Source organism: Hippoglossus stenolepis, chromosome 8 (genome assembly GCF_022539355.2).
Source record: "Hippoglossus stenolepis isolate QCI-W04-F060 chromosome 8, HSTE1.2, whole genome shotgun sequence".
Classification (NCBI taxonomy): Eukaryota; Metazoa; Chordata; class Actinopteri; order Pleuronectiformes; family Pleuronectidae; genus Hippoglossus; species Hippoglossus stenolepis.
In genome coordinates, this window is record NC_061490.1 from 22,017,914 (window position 1) to 22,038,943 (window position 21,030).

The window sequence follows — 21,030 nt, forward strand, 5'->3', positions numbered from 1 at the left end:
GCAATAGATTTGTAAATTATTTAACTACCAGTTGTTGAAACTTCAAAATCTATTTCTAATTGGCTATTTGTATATTGAAATCATAGGAAACAGTGATTAAGGAGAGTTTAGGTATAAGATTCAGGATATTTAAGCCTCTGCTTCATCACTTCTGACCTGTTACAGCTGTAAAACTACTAATTCTTCTAAAAACTCTAAATTATGTGATAATTTCAATAATATGTTATCAAATATGTTTTAATGGTGATATTACAAAGCCTCCGAAGTCCCAGAATGTGTTATTAGTTTTATTTTGAGTTCACACGATGCAAGGATCTGAAACAAGACAACAACATGTGCACATTAGATTTAAAAATTGTAAATAAATAATCTATCAGGATATCTACAACCCCTCAAATTGACCATGTAGAGCTACTGCCTTCCATCTTCTATCATCAGTATTAGTCTGGCTCTACAGGCAGATGTGTCTTTTACTGTTCAAGCTGTTGCTTTTCCCTCCTTGTACTTCCATATCCTGCCCTCACTGTTTGCCCTGTCAGTAGCTGTCTATCAGTGCACTTATATCTCAGTATACTGGGGCCATTAATTAAAAGACAACCTGTACAGCATCCATTTTAGAGCATGAGTGAAGCGATTCAGTTGCTGCTTGATAATCACTGATGTTTTCTGTCTGCTCAGGCTGCCTCTGCACAAAACCCCACAAGACAGCAAGCTGGAAACACCGAGGACGATTATGTCAACTACACTTCTCTGCACTTTAAGAATAAGATAAAGTGAGAATTTAATCTTTGTGTAACAATACCAGAACAACAAAGGTGTTATTGATCAGAGCACGTTTGTTTGTTCTTCAAGGAACAAGCAAAGAAAGGTGGAAGAAGACCCTGTGTATGCGAAGGTGTCCAAGCCAACGCGAGTTAGAAAGGTCAGGAACCGTGATTTCTCATGTTGTTATATCAGTCTCTATGTTTTGCTAATAGTTGAATTTAATCCAGAAATTCTCACACAAATAATCTATAAACTACCTCCGCTCTCATCCTAGAATGACCCAGAGATCCTGCAGGACTATGATGACGTTAGTAATGCAACTGCACGTGCACCAACATCTCCAAATCTATTTGACGACCACACCAGTGAAGGTGAAGTGGAGCTCCACTATTCACAGGTGACATTCACAGCGACGCCCCGACGTCAGACGACCAACAGAGACTCCAGCAGCTCACACGAAGATGAGAGTTCCTCTCTCTGAGTGGTTGACGAGATGTTCTCGTCCTTTTTACAGCTACCTCGGGCCTGAGGAAGTTTATATTCACAATAAGTCATCACAGAGAGTCTGAAGAGTTCATGTGTTAAGCAAAATAGGTCGTAACCGTAAATCTACAGTAATGTAAGCTGGTCAACAAACCTTATGCAGCTACAACAAAACCGTGCGTGTTGCCATTAAGAGTATTTTAAAACTAGTTAGCAAGAAGGCACAGAAGTTACATTACTGAGCTAAAATATAATATATAAATATTTGCAACTGTTAATTAAAGGTTTTGAGGAAAACCGTGAACATAGCAAAATGTGAGGGATAAACGGTTAAAATCCTTATTTTGCAACTTAAAATGTAAATAATGTGAGTGTAAAATGATTGTATTAATAACTTTTTATATAATCTATATATATAAATGACATGCAGTTAGACAAGAAATGCTGAGAATCACTGCTGAATGTTTTTTTTGTCCTTTCCAGTGTTGTGAACTTAATCCAAACCCACACACCTGAAATGTAAATATCCTGTAGCTCAAAATAAAATGAAATATGTTGGAACAAATGATGAACTTTAAAGTTTATTGACATTATTGTTGGATTTGTGAACATGTCACAGCGCGAAAGGGTTTCTGAAGAATGCATGTACACACAAAACGCATTGCGTCATGAAATGGACATTATCTTGTGATGCATTTCTATTAACGGACCATGTAAACCTTAGATTTACTTGAGTTAAGTAATAAGTAAAATAAAATCAAGTATATGACTATATCCTGAACTTAAACTCTTGAGTATCCAAAGTAAAAGTACAAATTCTGAGACATTAGGATATTATTAGATACGTTATTACATTTTCATACAGGTGCATCAATGAGTAAGTATTTTAGTTGCCATGGAGCCAGGCCCGTAGCCGGAGGGCAGTATCCCCCGATCTAAATATGCACATTTTAAGATGTTTGGAGCAGCTATTGGTTAACAGTAGCTTCAAAACCACGTCAGTGGACAATAGCATAAATGACTCACCATTGTGTTTGAGTTTGCATCATTTTGTATTTAAACTATAGAAACGTGTCTCAAACAGTGCATCCACATAAGCAAAATGTGTTATACAGTAAATACCATATTATTATGATACCTCCGCTGGGTGTGTATTTACCTTGAGCCTGTAAGTTCCATTATATTTGCCAAAGAACATGTGGTTATTACATTGTTTGAACAGGATCAGAACAGTCTTTGTATTCAACAGCACAGCGATATAACACTGATTCTGTCCTGGGTGGGAACAGTGGGAACACTGGTCCTTCTCTCATCACCACCTTTCTGTCTTTCTCTCTTGGGCTTGACTTCAGCCTCTTGTGCCTTCCCAAAGGAAAGTGTGTCTGAAGAAATCTCTTCATTTGAGTCTCAGTGAAGAAACACAACAACCCAGCTCATATATTTACATTGTAACAGTGCAGGGTAGATTCTGTCCGTCAATTCACTGATTGGCCTCGTGTTATAAGAGTAGAGCGGCTCCTTTAAGAAAGTGCTTCATGTGTTTAAGAGAGTGAGTGGTGAAGCGAGAGAGAGAGAGAGAGAGAGAGAGAGAGAGAGAGAGAGAGAGAGAGAGAGAGAGAGAGAGAGAGAGAGAAAGTATAAAGATGGACAGTGTAAGTTACAGTGTGTTGGAAAATAAATACAACACTTCTCCAAGAAGAAGTGTCCTCCGTTATTTCTCTTCTGCTGCAAAAAGTGAAGGGTGTGAACCCTGAAGCGAGAAGCAGCTTCAGCCCGGGAGGAGAACAGACATCTCCCCTGTACGTCACCGACTCCGGTCTGGAGGTCGAGCAGGAGACGTTAACACTACGTTACCTTGTATATTCACGAGAAGATGATCCACTCCACCGTCTACTCACTCACCCACCGCCCACATACACGCATTTTTTAATAATACCGAGGTCCGGACCTGCATGGAGCTGATTACTTTACTTCAGATGAAGGTATTTGTCTGTGTCCTGCTCTCCTGAAGAACTGAAGACATGTGAAGGGTCATAAGTTGTAGAGAAGAAGTGTAATTAAAAAACAAGTAATGCACAGTTCTGGAGTATATTTACATGTTTACTTTCCACCACTAACAGTACTGCTGAAGAATGTAATATTAATATATTATTATTATTTAACTTTTTAGTTCAGGTTTCCTCTAAGTTAATGCTTTATCATTACTACTACAAAGGGCCAGTTGTAAACGTTGATTTGCCACGGCAACTAAAGGCCGACTGTGGGACTCAGTCCACAGAACCGTTGATGGGTCCCAGTCGCCTCTGCTGCAGAGCGCTGGTCGCCTGTTTATTCAAAGCTTATCAGCCTATTATTGAACGTATTGCGTTTCCAAATCACGGCAAATTCCACACTGCACTTCCTTGGGCCCTTAACAATGCACATGTCACGTGAGAAGCCGATAAGATGAACGCTTCTCGAGATATGAAAGTCACAGAACAACAGACTAAATAGATAGAGAGAGATTAGTGGAATTAGTCGATAGATGATAGATAGTATCCATCATATCTGTTCTTTATCAAAGGACCAGTTGTGACTCTTCTAATAATTCACTCTGTGTCTCTCTGCAGAAATGGCTGATGTTTTCAAAGGCCTGAGCTTCCTTGAGACCCTGAAAGAATCCATAGACAGCAATAAGTTATCAGATGTCAGGGACCGGTGGAAGATCTCTTGATCAGTAGGATCAACTTGGCTGTGGTGGGAAACCGTGGTGATGGAAAAGACTCCTTCATCAACTCCCTCCGTGGCCTCGGACCTGGGGATGAGGGGGCGGCTCCTGCTTCGACCCCCGTGGCCTCAGAGGACGTGGCAGGCTACCCTGACCCTAAACACCCTGACTTTCACCTGTGGGACCTGCCGCCTGTGCCCGACACCTCCCCATTCGAACCTGAGGGATACAAGGAGAGAGACAAACGGTGTACTGGGTTCTCTTAGCTTCGGTGGGAGATCCAGAGAAGAGCCTGGAAGAGAAGAGGAAAGCCAGTCTGGAAACACTGAGGTCGCAGGGTGTGACGCAGCCTAAAGTCTACGTGGTCAGACCCTCCACCCTGGAGAAGTCTGACTTCACTGGTCTGTTGGACGACTTGGGCAAAGACCTTCCAGAGATCCGAGCCCAAGCCCTTCTCTTGGCTCTCCCGATGCTCACCTCAGCCCTGGTCACCCAGAAAAAGGAGGCCTTCAAAGCTCTGGTATGGGCCGCTGCGTCGCTATCTGGTGGGATGTCTGCCATTCCCGTCCCCCTGGTGGCTTCTATGGTGGACTCGAGTGTAGCGGTGCGGATCCTGACGAAAGTACAGTTATCTCTCTGCCTGGATGACAAATCAGTCGAGTGACTGGCCCAACAGCGAGGCGTGGAACCCCCGAGACTTAAAGGGCTTGTAAAAACCCTTTTGATACGTTTTCACCTTGTTAGATGACGTTTTAAATAGAGACACTGTGAATACTATGTGAGCATAAATTCTCCAAATCAATATGTAGTACTGTAAACTGCTCTGTGTCGATTAACCAGACTTTGCAAAAAACAACGACAAAAAGAGGAAGTGGGAGGAAGTGCATCTGCGTGCAGATACTGTGAGAAGCTGCAAACGCTATCACTGTAATCTGAACACCTACAAGAAGCTGTTTTCTGGCTTGCATGATAGGGGATGCTAATTTATTTTTTTGCATCCCCTTTCAAAGTGTGAACACTTCCTTTTTCTGTAAAGTCTCATTCTCGGAGTGAGGCTGTGTGTGACAGACTGATACAAGTGGGTCCTCTGAGGTAAGAACAAGCTTCTATGGTTATTTATCTCCTCATGATGTTAATAAAATATAGTGTTTCAGAAGTTTTGTTTACAGTATATACACTGATTACAAACTGTATTTTTTGTGGATGAAACAAGATAATTTTTTTCTGAATAAAATTTGAATCCAGATCACTTAAAAATAATAATAATAATAATAATAATAATTTAAAACCCTTTTTCTTCCATTCAGTTGAAATACTTTTTTCCAAATGAAAACTCAAACATCAGTTTCAGATGTCGTAGTTCCCTGAAGACTGAGATGAACCCAAAGAGCCAGATATGACTTTTTAAACAGTATATTTCAGACTAAAAGGTTCAAAAATTAAAATGTAATAAAGACACTGTTATGTTTACAGTCAAAGTATTTTATTTGTGTTCTGGGGTTTCTTTGAATAAAAGTGATTTGAACAAGTAGCTAATGTCAAATAAAATTAAAACAGAAAACAGAAAAAAAACAATATTTTAGTTATTAAAAAAGAAACTGAACTCTGGGATTAACAAAAACATGTGGCACAAATATTCCATTGTAAAATAACTACATTTAATTTCCTTTAATAAATGTCAAATTCTGCGTAGAGGTGAGATGACTTATGTGTTTTCAAACCACAAGTTCACAACCATCTTGATATGAGGAACAAAACAAAGACAACTCTAAATGTCAGTAAAAGAAATGAAATGAGGAAGAAGGAAATTCTGACACAAGCTGAAAAAGAACATTGATCACACGTTTTACAGTAAAAAGAAAAAGTTCTGTGATCTAAAGATGTTTTTATCCACTTTTCAGTTTTTATTTGTTTCAGAAATCCAGTTGTAGTCCCACATGAGATGGAGGCTCAGACAGTCACGTGGTTGGTTTTTCTGGCCCTAATAAAACGTAAGGATTTTATTTCTCCACTTTGAAAACAATGTTTTATATTTTTTCCAACATTTGCATTAAAGATTAACTCACTTCTCCACTTGTGTTTTCACCGACAGATGTTTCTACAAGTGACCCTGGAAATCCCGTTGAAGGTATTTACAATAAAAATCTGAATATTAAAATACATTTCAGAATATACATAAAATTACAATGAGTAGACAAATGTGTCCTTCATGCCCCGATCAACCAAGGCTCCTCCGGGAGGAAATATAATTAATAACCAAACGTACATGAAAAATGTACATTTGAACAAACACAAGTGATAAAAATTACAGAATCCATCTTTGAGATCATTTTAGTTGATGTGTATTTTGAGTTTTTAGTTTGGTCCATGTCCCATTCACTAAAATTCACGAGGTTAGATTTATACCGCAGTCAGGCACCAGGTGGCGATCTAGACACTTTGGCTTCACTTTTAGTCGATGGTTGAACTATTCTAGATCAGTTATGACTCCAGAGCAGTTTGGCTATAGCTTCACTCTACATAGTTTCCCAGTCAAGTCGGCTTCACCTTTAAAAATCAATGTTTCTATTATAATAACATCTTCTCAGTGACACTGTACAATAAGACTTTAGCTGTTGTGTAGACGCATCATCACATTTCTCTTGCTTTCATATTCTCAGTAAACCGATGCCCGCTCACTTTTGAGGAACCAGCTGTCGTGGTGGAGTCCGACGAGGTCACACTCACATGCTCCACTTCAAGTTCATGTCCTTCAAACCCTCACATTCAAGATGTGACTCAGATCGACCGGACACAGGTCACAGGCTTTCATCAAGTTAAGGAAAGAACCACCTTCAGCTTTAGAGCCAGCAGGGAGGATGATGGGAGGGTGTTTTCATGCCAAACACAGGACAACACGGACAAATATTTGATCCGGAATATTACAGTCACTGTTAAATGTAAGTTGATGAATTCATTTTATTGATGTTCTATCTTTTAGGTATTACACCCTGCTGTTATGATCATTATTATTATTATTCTAAGAAGGCTGCTGGTTCGAATCCCAACTTTGCTGTGATCTTTCTGTTAAGTTTGTATGTTCTCCCCGTCTGCATGAGTTCTCTCCCAGTACTCCAGCTTCACCCCACAGTCCAAAGACATGCAGATTGGGATGAAGTTCATTGGAAACTCGAAATTGTGTGAATTGATATTTGTCTCTGGATGTCGGCCCTGTGATACGCTGGAGACCTCTCAGAGCCAGAGTCAGCTGGGGATTGGCTCCATCCTCCCACAACCCTCAAATGTCCACCAGTGTCACCAGGCTGCTCTGGATAAATCCACATCAACTTGTGGTTTTCAGTCATTTTACCTCTTTCCCATTCGTGTATTGATTTAATTTGAATTCTGAACTAAAATCTTCTGCATAGTATTCACAATATTACATTCTTAGTGGACCGTCACTCACATAGCAAGTGTCTTGATCCAGATTTGTCCTGGGCCAGGAAAGACCAGAAGTGCCGGATCATTGCCTGAAGTGGCCCACATCCGTGTGCTATCTGGGTTGTGAATTAACCTGAAAGAATCTTCTGTTTCAGATTCACCTGTTGTTGAGATAAAGGTCATTTCACTTGGGTCCTTTTTCCAGATAAGCCGAGGAAGACGAGCATTTCTGTCAGTGGCTCTTCTGATAACCAAGTGAAAGTTGGTCGTTCTCTCACGTTAACCTGTGACACCGATGCCAATCCTGCCCCGACGACTTACTTCAGCTGCGACTTTTTTTTTTAACCAAACACATCAAACCAAAACTTTCCTTTAAAAAAACTATCGATGCAAAAGTAAATTTTTCTCATGTATTTCTTCGGTGGTCCAGTTTTTTTAATTAATTAATACTTCTGACAGTTGAAACAATAGCACCTGAGAAATTAATGACCTTAAGTACTTAAATCTCTGTAATTCTTCCACCAGAGTAAAGTACAATTCTATTAAATTGAAGCCTTGTGACTTTAAGCAGTTGTAAGTTTTCTTATAGTATAATTTGTGGTGTAATTGTGTAATGCAATGTATTGTTTTCACAGGTTTGCATGTTATTGTGCTCCCTAGTCCACTGTCTCCAAACTTACCTTGATTTACACCCTGATGAAATAAAAAACATATATTATTCAGGGTCATTCTATATTATAAAGACCATTATATTGGACAGTGGTTAAATCTGACAGTTCTCTGTTTTCTATATTTTTGGTTACTGCAGACAGTCCCAAAAATGTGACAGTTCAAGCCAATCCTGGTCTTGATGTGAAGGAAAATGTGTCGTTGACACTGAGCTGTACTGCCGAGTCCAACCCACCAGTGAGCTCTGTCACCTGGAGGAAGACGACTGATGGGAGAGAGGAAATCGTCCAACAGACTCAGACTCAGACCTTCAGGGTGAATTCAGCCAGTCCCTCTGACAGTGGACTGTACAGCTGTGAAGCCACCAATGACATTGGAAGTGGAAAGTCACAGCCAGCTGAGGTTAAAGTCAGATGTGAGTAGAATGATGCACTTGTGATGGTGAATGGATAAACAAGGAGGATATATTCTACATTACTGCGTATAAAGTAAATACTGATCAGACGTGCTGGTTCCAAAAAGAAGAAAACATTACTCCACAATGTCAAAAACACCACAGGGTTCTTTTAACTATGGTGTAAATTAATTCATTTAATAAACTTATCCAACATTTCTTTTAACTGAAAACGTCTATTTCAACATGACCAAAGTGGCCTGTTGTCATAACTTGATTTATTCACATAGCACTTCTCAAAACAACGTTACAAAGTGCTTCCCAAACAACAAAAAAAGGAAAAACACATCAAAATCTGTCATAAAAGAATAAATAAAAGAATAAAAACTAGACCTACGTAAAATCTGTGAATGAAGTAAGATAAAAGTTTGTTTTCAGCTCCTGACTCAGTCTGCTGTCTGTCCTCGTTCAGGATGTTTCAGATCCTCAGGACTCTTGTTTCAAAAGCTTTGTCCCCCAACTTTGTCCTCATGTATTGATTTAATTTGAATTCTGAACTGAAATCTTCTGCATAGTATTCACAATATTACATTCTTAGTGGACCGTCACTCACATAGCAAGTGTCTTGGTCCAGATTTGTCCTGGGCCACGAGAAGACCAGAAGTGCCGGATCATTGCCTGAAGTGGCCCACATCCGTGTGCTATCTGGGTTGTGAATTAACCTGAAAGAATCTTCTGTTTCAGATTCACCTGTTGTTGAGATAAAGGTCATTTCACTTGGGTCCTTTTTCCAGATAAGCCGAGGAAGACGAGCATTTCTGTCAGTGGCTCTTCTGATAACCAAGTGAAAGTTGGTCGTTCTCTCACGTTAACCTGTGACACCGATGCCAATCCTGCCCCGACGACTTACTCCTGGTACCGCAGCAAAAATCAACGAACTGACTCATGGTGGAATCCCACAAACAGCCGTAGTCTGCGTTTAACAATACAAAGAGCAGATGAAGCTTGTTACAGATGCAGTCCCTCAAACCTCATTGGTAGAGGGATGAGAGTCAACCAGTGTGCATACAAGTACTGTGTAAGTACTATGATGTTTCCAGTGATTTTTCCGTGAATTCAAATACTTTGGTCATCTGCTTCCAGCTTGTGTGTGAAATGTCAGCCTCTGCTCTCGTTTAAATAACTTTCATTAGGGGGCGTGCCCGATTAGCCACTAAGTGAGCATGATGCAGGTATGGGGTATTTTTAAAGCCCCGGAAGGATCTGCTGACGAGGAGTTTAGGAGCTTCAGGAGAGGAGCTCCCTTTACCACTGATTGTTGGATTTTTTGTTCAGCAGAACTTTTACATTTACAAGAAACCTATGACAGACTAGACGAGGATGTCAAACATACGGCCCGGGCCAGATCGGATGACTTGCTAATTGTGAAATTACAGAAAGACATAAATTGCATTTCTATAAGTAGCTGCTATTCCTAATCAGTCCACAGGGTCGCACTGTATCAGTAAGAGCATGCCATAGACTGTAAAACAAGTAAAGAGTAAAAGTAGCGATTTACACTGAGAACAGAACTAAACATCAGTGAATCAGCATGTCTCTTAAGAATATGAGGTTTATGAGTACAAACGTTTTGTAATTTTTAATCGATCCAGTAATTGCTAAAACAGCGTAAATGCGATGTCTGCTCGAGGCAGCAGCGCTCGCTGCTCGCTTGTGACGCGTTTGACGTCAAACGCGTCACAAAGCGAGGGAATCTGAGAGGCCCAGGCAGATAAACAGTGGGCTGACGTCTGAGTTTTTGGTCTTTATGTTTCTAGTTTATTGTAGAAAGACCTTAAAATAGGGTTTGTCATCCAAAAACCTTCACCAATGATTTAAATATAGAGAAATATTGTCGTTATGTATGCTTATTATGCTATGATTTTACTGGTCTGGCCCACTTGAGATCAAAGTGGGCAGTATGTGGCCCCTTAACTAAAATGAGTTTGACACCCCTGGACTAGAGGGAAGAAAAACAATAAAATCATAATGTTCCTTCTTTAAAGAAGATTCTGCTTCCTCTCTACAGACCCGCCCACTGAACCTATACTGTCTATGAGGTCTGAGGTCACAGAAGGTCAGACCATCACCGTCAGCTGCAGTGTTGAAAGTTTCCCACAGTCAACTCTCACCTTGATGAGGATCGACACAAATCGTCGGTTTTTAAAAATCCCTGAAAATAATCTTAATTCACGACCCATCAACTCTCTCTACCACACGTTTACTGTGACTTCAGCCGACGCTGGCTGGTACTTCTGCCGTGCCCAGAACAGTGAGGGCTCAAAGGACAGCAAGAAGAAGAAGTTGGTGGTGAAATGTGAGTGTTTCAGCTGCGGCTGTTTTTTTCCAACCAAACAGATCAAACCAAATCTTCCTTTAAAAAATCTATCTATGAAAAAGTAGCTTTTCTCTTGTACTTTTCTTTTAACTATTACTTCTGACAGTTGAAACAATAGCACCTGAGAAATGAATGACCTAAAGTAAATGTGTCTATTTGATTAAGTACTGTAAAGTTTAGAAAATATCAATAAACTTCCAGACCCTATATAAAGTAATTTAATCTATAAATTATCAATAATAATGATCCAGTAATGTTACGTGGTGCCACTCTGCCACTTAATGAATACTCCTGCTAAACTACTGTGCTGCTTATTTAAATGATGAATTCAGGGCCTATACTTTTAATGGAGTATTTTTGTACTGCGATATTTCTACTTTTACTTAAATCTCTGTAGTTCTTCCACCGGAGTAAAGTATAATTCTGTTGATATTGAAGCCTTGTGACTTTGAGTTGTAAGTGTTCTTGTGATATACAGGTGCATCTCAATAAATTAAAATATCATGGAGAAGTTTGTTTATTTCGATAATTCAATTCAAAAAGTGAAACTCATATATTAGATTCATTACACACAGAGTGAAATATTTCAAGCGTTTATTTCTTTTAATTTTGATGATCATGGCTTACAGCTAATGAAAACCCGAAATTCAGTATCTCAGAAAATTTGAATATTGTGAAAAAGTTCAATTTTGTAGACTCACGATGTCCCACTTAAATCAGCTAATTAACTCAAAACACCTGCAAAGGTTTCCTGAGCCTTTAAATGGTCTCTAAGGCCGGTTCAGTAGGACACACAATCATGGGGAAGACTGCTGACTTGACAGTTGTCCAGAAGACAGTCATTGACACCCTCCACAAGGAGGGTAAGCCACAAAAGGTCATTGCTAAAGTCGCTGGCTGTTCACAGAGTGCTGTATCCAAGCATATTCATAGAAAGTTGAGTGGAAGGAAAAAGTGTGGTAGAAAAAGGTGCACAAGCAACAGGGATAACCGCAGCCTTGAGAGCATTGTGAAGCAACGGCCATTCAAGAATTTGGGGGAGATTCACAAGGAGTGGACGGAGGCTGGAGTCAGTGCATCAAGAGCCACCACGCACAGACGTATCCAGGACATGGGCTACAACTGTCGCATTCCTCGTGTCAAGCCACTCCTGAACCAGAGACAACGTCAGAAGCGTCTTACCTGGGCTAAGGAGAAAAAGGACTGGACTGTTGCTCAGTGGTCCAAAGTCCTCTTTTCAGATGAAAGTAAATTTCATTTGGAAATCAAGGTCCTAGAGTCTGGAGGAAGAGTGGAGAGGCACAGAATCCAAGTTGCTTGAAGTCCAGTGTGAAGTTTCCACAGTCACTGATGATTTGGGGAGCCATGTCATCTGCTGGTGTTGGTCCACTGTGTTTTATCAAGTCCAAAGTCAACGCAGCCGTCTACCAGGACATTTTAGAGCACTTCATGCTTCCTTCTGCTGACAAGGTTTATGGAGATGCTGATTTCATTTTCCAGCAGGACTTGGCACCTGCCCACACTGCCAAAAGTACCAATACCTGGTTTAATGACCATGGTATCACCGTGCTTGATTGGCCAGCAAACTCGCCTGACCTGAACCTTGTCAAGAGGAAGATGAGAGACACCAGACCCAACAATGCAGTCGAGCTGAAGGGCCTATCAATGCAACCTGAGCTTCCATAGCACCTCAGCAGTGCCACAGGCTGATCGCCTCCATGCCACGCCGCATTGATGCAGTAATTCATGCAAAAGGAGCCCCAACCAAGTATTGAGTGCATATACTGTATATATGAACATACTTTCAGTAGGCTGACATTTCTGTATTAAAATCCTTCGTTTTATTGGTCTTATGTAATATTCTAATTTTCTGAGATACAGATTTTAGGTTTTCATTAACTGTAAGCCATAATAATCAAAATTAAAAGAAATAAACACTTGAAATATTTCACTCTGTGTGTAATGAATCTATATAATATATGAATTTCACTTTTTGAATTGAATTATCGAAATAAATGCACTTTTCCATGATATTCAAATTTATTGAGATGCACCTGTAATTCAACACCACAATAGTAAAATTTGTGACGTAATGCAATGAATTGTTTTCACAGGTTTGCATGTTATTGTGCTCCCTTTTATATATTAGTCTCCTACCTACAAACCTACCTTGATTTACACCCTGATGAAATAAAAACATATAATATTCATGGTCATTCTATATTATAAAGACCATTATATTGGACAGTGGTTAAATCTGACAGTTCTCTGTTTTCTATATTGTTGGTTACTGCAGACAGTCCCAAACATGTGACAGTTCAAGCCAATCCTGGTTTTGATGTGAAGGAAAATGTGTTGTTGACACTGAGCTGTACTGCAGGTCCAACCCACCAGTGAGCTCTGTCACCTGGAGGAAGACGACTGATGGGAGAGAGGAAATCGTCCAACAGACTCAGACTCGGACCTTCATGGTGAATTCAGCCAGTCCCTCTGACAGTGGACTGTACAGCTGTGAAGCCAACAATGACATTGGAAGTGGAAAGTCACAGCCAGCTGAGGTTAAAGTCAGATGTGAGTAGAATGATGCACTTGTGATGGTGAATGGATAAACAAGGAGGATATATTCTACATTACTGCGTATAAAGTAAATACTGATCAGACGTGCTGGTTCCAAAAAGAAGAAAACATTACTCCACAATGTCAAAAACACCACAGGGTTCTTTTAACTATGGTGTAAATTAATTCATTTATTAAACTTATCCAACATTTCTTTGAACTGAAAACATCTATTTCAACATGACTAAAGTGGCCTGTTGTCATAACTTGATTCATTTAAATATTACTTCTCAAAACAACGTTACAAAGTGCTTCCCAAATAGCAAAAAAACTAACAACACATCAAAATATGAATACAAATTTAAAAACAAATTAGAAATCTGTAATAAAAGACTAAATAAAAGAATAAAAACTAGACCTATGTAAAATCAGTGAATGAAGTAAGATAAAAGTTTGTTTTCAGCTCCTGACTCAGTCTGCTGTCTGTCCTCGTTCAGGCTGTTTCAGAGCCTCAGGGCTCTTGTTTCAAAAGCTTTGTCCCCCAACTTTGTCCTCATGTATTGATTTAATTTGAATTCTGAACTGAAATCTTCTGCATAATATTCACAATATTACATTCTTAGTGGACCGTCACTCACATAGCAAGTGTCTTGGTCCAGATTTGTCCTGGGCCAGGAGAAGACCAGAAGTGCCGGATCATTGCCTGAAGTGGCCCACATCCGTGTGCTATCTGGGTTGTGAATTAACCTGAAAGAATCTTCTGTTTCAGATTCACCTGTTGTTGAGATAAAGGTCATTTCACTTGGGTCCTTTTTCCAGATAAGCCGAGGAAGACGAGCATTTCTGTCAGTGGCTCTTCTGATAACCAAGTGAAAGTTGGTCGTTCTCTCACGTTAACCTGTGACACCGATGCCAATCCTGCCCCGACGACTTACTCCTGGTACCGCAGCAAAAATCAACGAACTGACTCATGGTGGAAGAACACAAACAGACGTAGGCTGCGTTTAACAATACAAAGAGCAGATGAAGCTTGTTACAGATGCAACGCCTCAAACCTCATTGGTAGAGGGGATGAGAGTCAACCAGTGTGCATACAAGTACTGTGTAAGTACTATGATGTTTCCAGTGATTTTTCCGTGAATTCAAATACTTTGGTCATCTGCTTCCAGCTTGTGTGTGAAATGTCAGCCTCTGCTCTCGTTTAAATTACTTTCATTAGGGGGCGTGCCCGATTAGCCACTAGGTGAGCATTATGCAGTTATGGGGTATTTTTAAAGCCCCGGAAGGATCTGCTGACGAGGAGTTTAGGAGCTTCAGGAGAGGAGCTCCCTTTACCACTGATTGTTGGATTTTTTGTTCAGCAGAACTTTTACATTTACAAGAAACCTATGTAACACACACTAGAGGGAAGAAAAACAATAAAATCATAATGTGCCTTCTTTAAAGAAGATTCTGCTTCCTCTCTACAGACCCGCCCACTGAACCTATACTGTATATGAGTTCTGAGGTCACAGAAGGTCAGACCATCACCGTCAGCTGCAGTGTTGAAAGTTCCCCACAGTCAACTCTCACCTTGATGAGGATCATCACATATCATCAGTCTTTAAAAATCACTGAAAATAATCTTAATTCACGACCCATCAACTCTCTCTACCACACGTTTACTGTGACTTCAGCCGACGCTGGCTGGTACGTCTGCCGTGCCCAGAACAGTGAGGGCTCAAAGGACAGCAAGCAGAAGACGTTGGTGGTGAAATGTGAGTGTTTCAGCTGCGGCTTTTTTTTTCAAACAATCACATCAAACCAAATCTTCCTTTAAAAAATCTATCTATAAAAAAATTGCTTTTCTCATGTATCTTTCAGACGAGCTGGTTCCAAAAAGAAGAAAACATTACTCCACAATGTCAGAAACACCACAGGGTTCTTTTAACTATGGTGTAAATTAATTAATTCATTAAACTTATCCAACATTTCTTTGAACTGAAAACGTCTATTTCAACATGACTAAAGTGGCCTGTTGTCATAACTTGATTTATTTAAATAGCACTTCTCAAAACAACGTTACAAAGTGCTTCCCAAATAACAAATAAAGTAAAAACACATCAAAATATGAATATAAATTAAAAAACAAATACAAAATCTGTCAGAAAAGAACAAATGAATAAAAACTAGACCTACGTAAAATCAGCGAATGAAGTAAGATAAAAGTTTGTTTTCAGCTCCTGACTCAGTCTGCTGTCTGTCCTCGTTCAGGCTGTTTCAGAGCCTCAGGGCTCTTGTTTCAAAAGCTTTGTCCCCAACTTTGTCTTAGTACAAAAGATTTGTATATTATTTAACTAAATTTCAAGTTGTTTATACTTCAAAATCTATTACAGATAGACTTTTTGAATAAATCATTCAAAATAACGTTTATCAAACCTGATCAAAAATATTGAAGTTAAAAAAGGAACAGCAACCTAAATCAGTGGCTGTAGTTTGTTTCAAAGAGAAATTGCTGAGAAAAAAATTTAAAGTTTCACCAGGTGAATCTAAAGCCAGTCTGTTTTATCTTTTATTGTTTTAATGCCCATTAACTGGTTCTAAAAAAGTGTCACATTCTTCTCAGTCTGGCTTTAAAGAGCAGCAATAATGTCACTTCATTTGTTGTGTTATTCATGTTTGATCTTTGGTGATGTTCAGAAAATGACGTTGTCTTTTCTCCTGAATTTCCCGGCTAGTTTCTCCAAAACACACAAACATCATGAAGTCGGCAGAGAAGCAGGAGCTTGACGGGAGGAGCTCCGTGATGCTGAGCTGCATCAGTCACATCTTTCCCCCAGTCCAACACTACTCATGGTTCAGGAAGAGTCAGGGCGAGGAAAAGGATGAACTTGTGTCCGAGCATCAAAACCACACAGTGTACTCAAACCAGCCAGGAGTCTACTACTGCGTCGCACAAAATGAAGTAAACCAAAGTTTGTCTGATCCCGTCCGTCTGTTTGAACGTGAGTGAATTTCAAGGCCTTATAACTGTGTGTTTTATTGCTCAGGAGACATGTGGGAGGTTTATATCAGACTAGTTTTCTGGTTGTCCGTCCGTCCGTCCGTCCGTCCTGTGTTTGTGAACGTGACATCTCAAGAAGGTCTTGAAGGAATTTCTTTAAACTTAGTGAAAATGTTCAGTCAATGGTTACTGTGTCCTCACAAAGCTGTGAACTCACAAAGCATATTTTTGCCTTGTAAAAGCAATATCCACGTAACTCCTTGAGGGAATCCTTTCACGTTTGGCACAAACACACAATTAGATTCAAGGAGTAACTGATTTGATTTGGTAGCCAAAGGTCAAAGGTCAAGGTCACAGTGGCCTCACAAAACACGTTTTTTGGCCTCTTGAATGTCATTTTACAAAACTGCCTTTAGAGAAATTCCTCAACTTTCGATGAGAATTCAAAGATGTGAACTGATTAGATAACAGTGGTCAAAGGTCACAGTGGCCTCATCAGAATCTTGGTTGGTGGAGGTAAACAACTGCAGTACAGTATTTCTAGTTCAGTGTGAAATAAATCTCTGCACATCGAATAAAGTTTAAACTAATTCTACATGTTCACAACTCAGTGTCTATATGATGCTCTCTCTCTTTTAACCACAGGAGACTATCTGGAGAACCTGAGGTTCCTCGTTATTGCTCTACTTCTCCTGATGATTATCAGTGTAATTGTTGTGAATTTAAGGTGAATGAATAAGAAGTGCATTTGATCAAATTCAATAAATACATTTCAGAGATGGTCTGGCATGTTTTACCACATCATGTCCCTCTATGTTCTCAGATACTGGAGGAAATCTGTTCAACAAGGAATAACAAACACCAAATCCCCTTCTGGTTTTTCGGTAATGACACATTTGTTTAATCCATTCTACTTCTTTATTGAAAACATCTGGACAGAAGTGACTCATCTTGTGTGTGTGTGTGTGTGTGTGTGTGTGTGTGTGTGTGTGTGTGTGTGTGTGTGTGTGTGTGGTGTGTGTGTGTGTGTGTGGTGTGTGTGTGTGTGTGTGTGTGTGTGTGTGTGTGTGTGTGTGTGTGTGTAACAACAAGTTAAAACAATCATATATGGAGACTTTAGTAAAACTCAAGAAGATTTATATTAAAAAGAGTTTAATTCAAAGTGTCTGGTCATGGTGGCCTGTTGTCAGAACCTTGTCTTAACACAATAGATTTAAAAATATTTAACTACCAGTTGTTGAAACTTCAAAATCTATTTCTAATTGGCTATTTGTATATTGGAAATCGTAGGAAACAGTGATTATGGAGAGTTTAGGTATAAGATTCAGGATATTTAAGCCTCTGCTTCATCACTTCTGACCTGTTACAGCTGTAAAACTACTAATTCTTCTAAAAACTCTAAATTATGTCATAATTTCAATAATATGTAATCAAATATGTTTTAATGGTGATATTACAAAGCCTCCGAAGTCCCAGAATGTGTTATTTGTTTTATTTTGAGTTCACACGATGCAAGGATCTGAAACAAGACAACAACATGTGCACATTAGAATTAAAAATTATAAATAAAATAATGTATCAGGATATCTACAACCCCTCAAATTGACCATGTAGAGCTACTGCCTTCCATCTTCTATCATCAGTATTAGTCTGGCTCTACAGGCAGATGTGTCTTTTACTGTTCAAGCTGTTGCTTTTCCCTCCTTGTACTTCCATATCCTGCCCTCACTCTTTGCCCTGTCAGTATCTGTCTATCAGTGCACTTATATCTCAGTATACTGGGGCCATTAATTAAAAGACAACCTGTACAGCATCCATTTTAGAGCATGAGTGAAGCGATTCAGTTGCTGCTTGATAATCATGTGGTTAGAGGAAACAAAAATCGTCAGGAGATGAAACCTCCCCTTCACCCATTTATTCTGTGCAACAAACAAAACAATTAAATCAAGGAAAATGTCTGCAAGTCCTAAAAGAATCAGATGTGAGTCTTGTATGAATTTTATTGAAATTGTCACACAAATAATCTATAAACTACCTCCGCTCTCATTCTAGAATGAACCAGAGAGCCTGCAAGACTATGAAAACATTAGTAATGCAACTGCACGTGCACCAACATCTCCAAATCTATTAGACGACCACACCAGTGAAGGTGAAGTGGAGATCAACTTTCCACAGGTGAGATTCACAGCGACGCCCCGACGTTAGACGACCAACAGAGACTCCAGCAGCTCAGACGAAGATGAGAGTTCCTACTCTGACGTCAGGATTTGACCCGAGATGTTCTCGTCCTGCTTTTTACAGCTACCTCGGGCCTGAGGAAGTTTATATTCACAATAAGTCATCACAGAGAGTCTGAGGAGTTCATGTGTTAAGCAAAATAGGTCGTAATCGTAAATCTACAGTAATGTAAGCTGGTCAACAAACCTTATGCAGCTACAACAAAACCCTGCATGTTGCCATTAGGAGTATTTTAAAACTAGTTAGCAAGAAGGCACAGAAGTTACATTACTGAGCTAAAATATAATATATCAATATTTGAAACTGTTAATTAAAGGTTTTGGGGAAAATAGTGAACATAGCAAAATGTGAGGGATAAACGGTTAAAATCCTTATTTTGCAACTTAAAATGTAAATAATGTGAGTGTAAATTGATTGTATTAATAACTTTGTATATAATCTATATATATAAATGACATGCAGTTAGACAAGAAATGCTGAGAATCACTGCTGAATGTTTTTTTTGTCCTTTCCAGTGTTGTGAACTTAATGCAAACCCACACAACTGAAATGTAAATATCCTGTAGCTCAAAATAAAATGAAATATGTTGGAACAAATGATGAACTTTAAAGTTTATTGACATTATTGTTGGATTTGTGAACATGTCACAGCGCGAAAGGGTTTCTGAAGAATGCATGTACACACAAAACACATTGCGTCATGAAATGGACATTATCTTGTGATGCATTTCTATTAACGGACCATGTAAACCTTAGATTTACTTGAGTTAAGTAATAAGTAAAATAAAATCAAGTATATGACTATATCCTGAACTTAAACTCTTGAGTATCCAAAGTAAAAGTACAAATTCTGAGACATTAGGATATTATTAGATACGTTATTACATTTTCATACAGGTGCATCAATGAGTAAGATTTTAGTTGCCATGGAGCCAGGCCCGTAGCCGGAGGGCAGTATCCCCCGATCTAAATATGCACTTTTTAAGATGTTTGGAGCAGCTATTGGTTAACAGGAGCTTCAAAACCATGTCAGTGGACAATAGCATAAATGACTTAAGAGGCCCGCTCACTGCAGAGACAAACGGTGTACTGGGTTCTCTTAGCTTCGGTGGGAGATCCAGAGAAGAGCCTGGCAGAGAAGAGGAAAGCCAGTCTGGAAACATTGAGGTCGCAGGGTGTGACGCAGCCTAAAGTCTACGTGGTCAGACCCTCCACCCTGGAGAAGTCTGACTTCCCTGGTCTGTTGGACGACTTGGGCAAAGACCTTCCAGAGAGGCGTGGAACCCTGGGCTGCGGACATGTGGCCTCTCAGGGGAGGTTACCAAAGGGGAAGTGAAGCGGCGGCTGGCGGCGGCAGAACAGGACTTGGCCACGGTGTCGTCAAAGCTGGTGGAGATGGCCATGCCCAGACACGCCCGTTATGCCAGCCGCTCCTTCACCGCCATGCTGCAAGCTCTGAACGGCGCCATTGATGAAATGGCGGCCGATGCTGTGAAGATCGTGGCTGCAGCTCTCGGGGAGGGAGAGTGAAATGCTTTTCTCTTTGTGCGATGTTTCCTGTTCACGTGTTGTTCACGTGCACTTTTATGTTTATTCAACTCTTCACAAACCCTTTTGATACGTTTTCACATTGTTAGATGAAGTTTTAAATAGAGACACTGTAAATACTATGTGAGCATAAATTCTCCAAATAAATATGTAGTACTGAAAACTGCTCTGTGCCTGTTAACAAGACTTCACCACAAACAAAAAAAAAAAGAGGAAGTGGGAGGAAATGCATCTGCGTGCAAATACTGTGAGAAGCTGCGAACGCTATCACTGTAATCTGAACACCTACAAGAAGCTGTTTTCTGGCTTGCATGATAGGGGATGCAAATAAGTATTTTTAAAGGTTTTAGGTCAAGTGTGAAAACTTCCTTTTTCTGTAAAGTCTCATTCTCGGAGTGAGGCTGTGTGTGACAGACTGATACAAGTGGGTCCTCTGAGGTAAGAACAAGCTTCTATGGTTATTTATCTCCTCATGATGTTAATCTACTACAGTCCCTGACAAAAGTCTTGTCGCTTGGGTACAAGTTGACCTTAAGTACCCCTCAAATATATTTGTAATCAATTTGTTTTTCCAAGAAATGGCTAATTTCAATCCCAACAGCTTTTGAAATAATGTTTTGGTGCCAAACGAAACTGCTGAAAAGCATTCTAACGTTCACAGCTTGGTAAAGCCCACTGAGCCAGTTTTTGCAAAGACAAAAGTCTTGTCGCCTTGTCATATGATGCACCCAATCCTAGATTACAGCCTCACCTCTGATCAATAATTGATCAATCAATTAGTGGGTGTGTATAAAAAGAACCCCAGCACACCAGACCTTCACATCAACTGCAACTTGACCTCTGACAACATGCCTAAGATTCACCCTGAGACCAAAGCGTTGATTATCAAG

General features: G+C 39.8%; 2 protein-coding genes and 1 long non-coding RNA gene across 10 annotated transcripts in view; all 3 read left to right on the forward strand.

The window, feature by feature from the left end:
• The first annotated feature begins 158 nt into the window (after positions 1-158).
• LOC124852253 lies at positions 159-1,226 on the forward strand. The gene is made up of 3 exons (XR_007032877.1): positions 159-773; positions 853-922; positions 1,040-1,226. It is a non-coding gene; the product is annotated as an uncharacterized LOC124852253 (long non-coding RNA).
• Positions 1,227-2,891: 1,665 nt separating this feature from the next.
• Positions 2,892-4,619, forward strand: LOC124852273 (interferon-inducible GTPase 5-like). Its single transcript, XM_047340860.1, is given in 3 exon segments — positions 2,892-2,900; positions 3,940-4,212; positions 4,215-4,619. Coding segments are annotated over 3 exon segments (687 nt in total).
• A 254-nt stretch (positions 4,620-4,873) lies between these two features.
• Positions 4,874-21,030, forward strand: part of LOC118104051 (B-cell receptor CD22) — a 50,348-nt gene continuing 34,191 nt past the window's right edge. The window contains exons 1-7 of one of the 8 annotated variants that reach the window (XM_047340749.1): positions 4,874-5,047; positions 5,857-5,946; positions 6,048-6,083; positions 6,616-6,894; positions 8,184-8,459; positions 10,507-10,794; positions 14,841-15,128. In XM_047340749.1, coding sequence (XP_047196705.1) covers positions 5,898-5,946; positions 6,048-6,083; positions 6,616-6,894; positions 8,184-8,459; positions 10,507-10,794; positions 14,841-15,128 — 1,216 coding nt within the window. In that variant the 5' untranslated portion in view covers positions 4,874-5,047; positions 5,857-5,897. Of the gene's footprint in view, positions 5,048-5,856; positions 5,947-6,047; positions 6,084-6,615; positions 6,895-8,183; positions 8,460-10,506; positions 10,795-13,227; positions 13,387-14,190; positions 14,476-14,840; positions 15,129-20,443; positions 20,579-21,030 lie in introns of those variants that run through there. The other 7 variants (XM_047340750.1, XM_047340751.1, XM_047340755.1 and 4 more) reach the window with 7 other exon arrangements.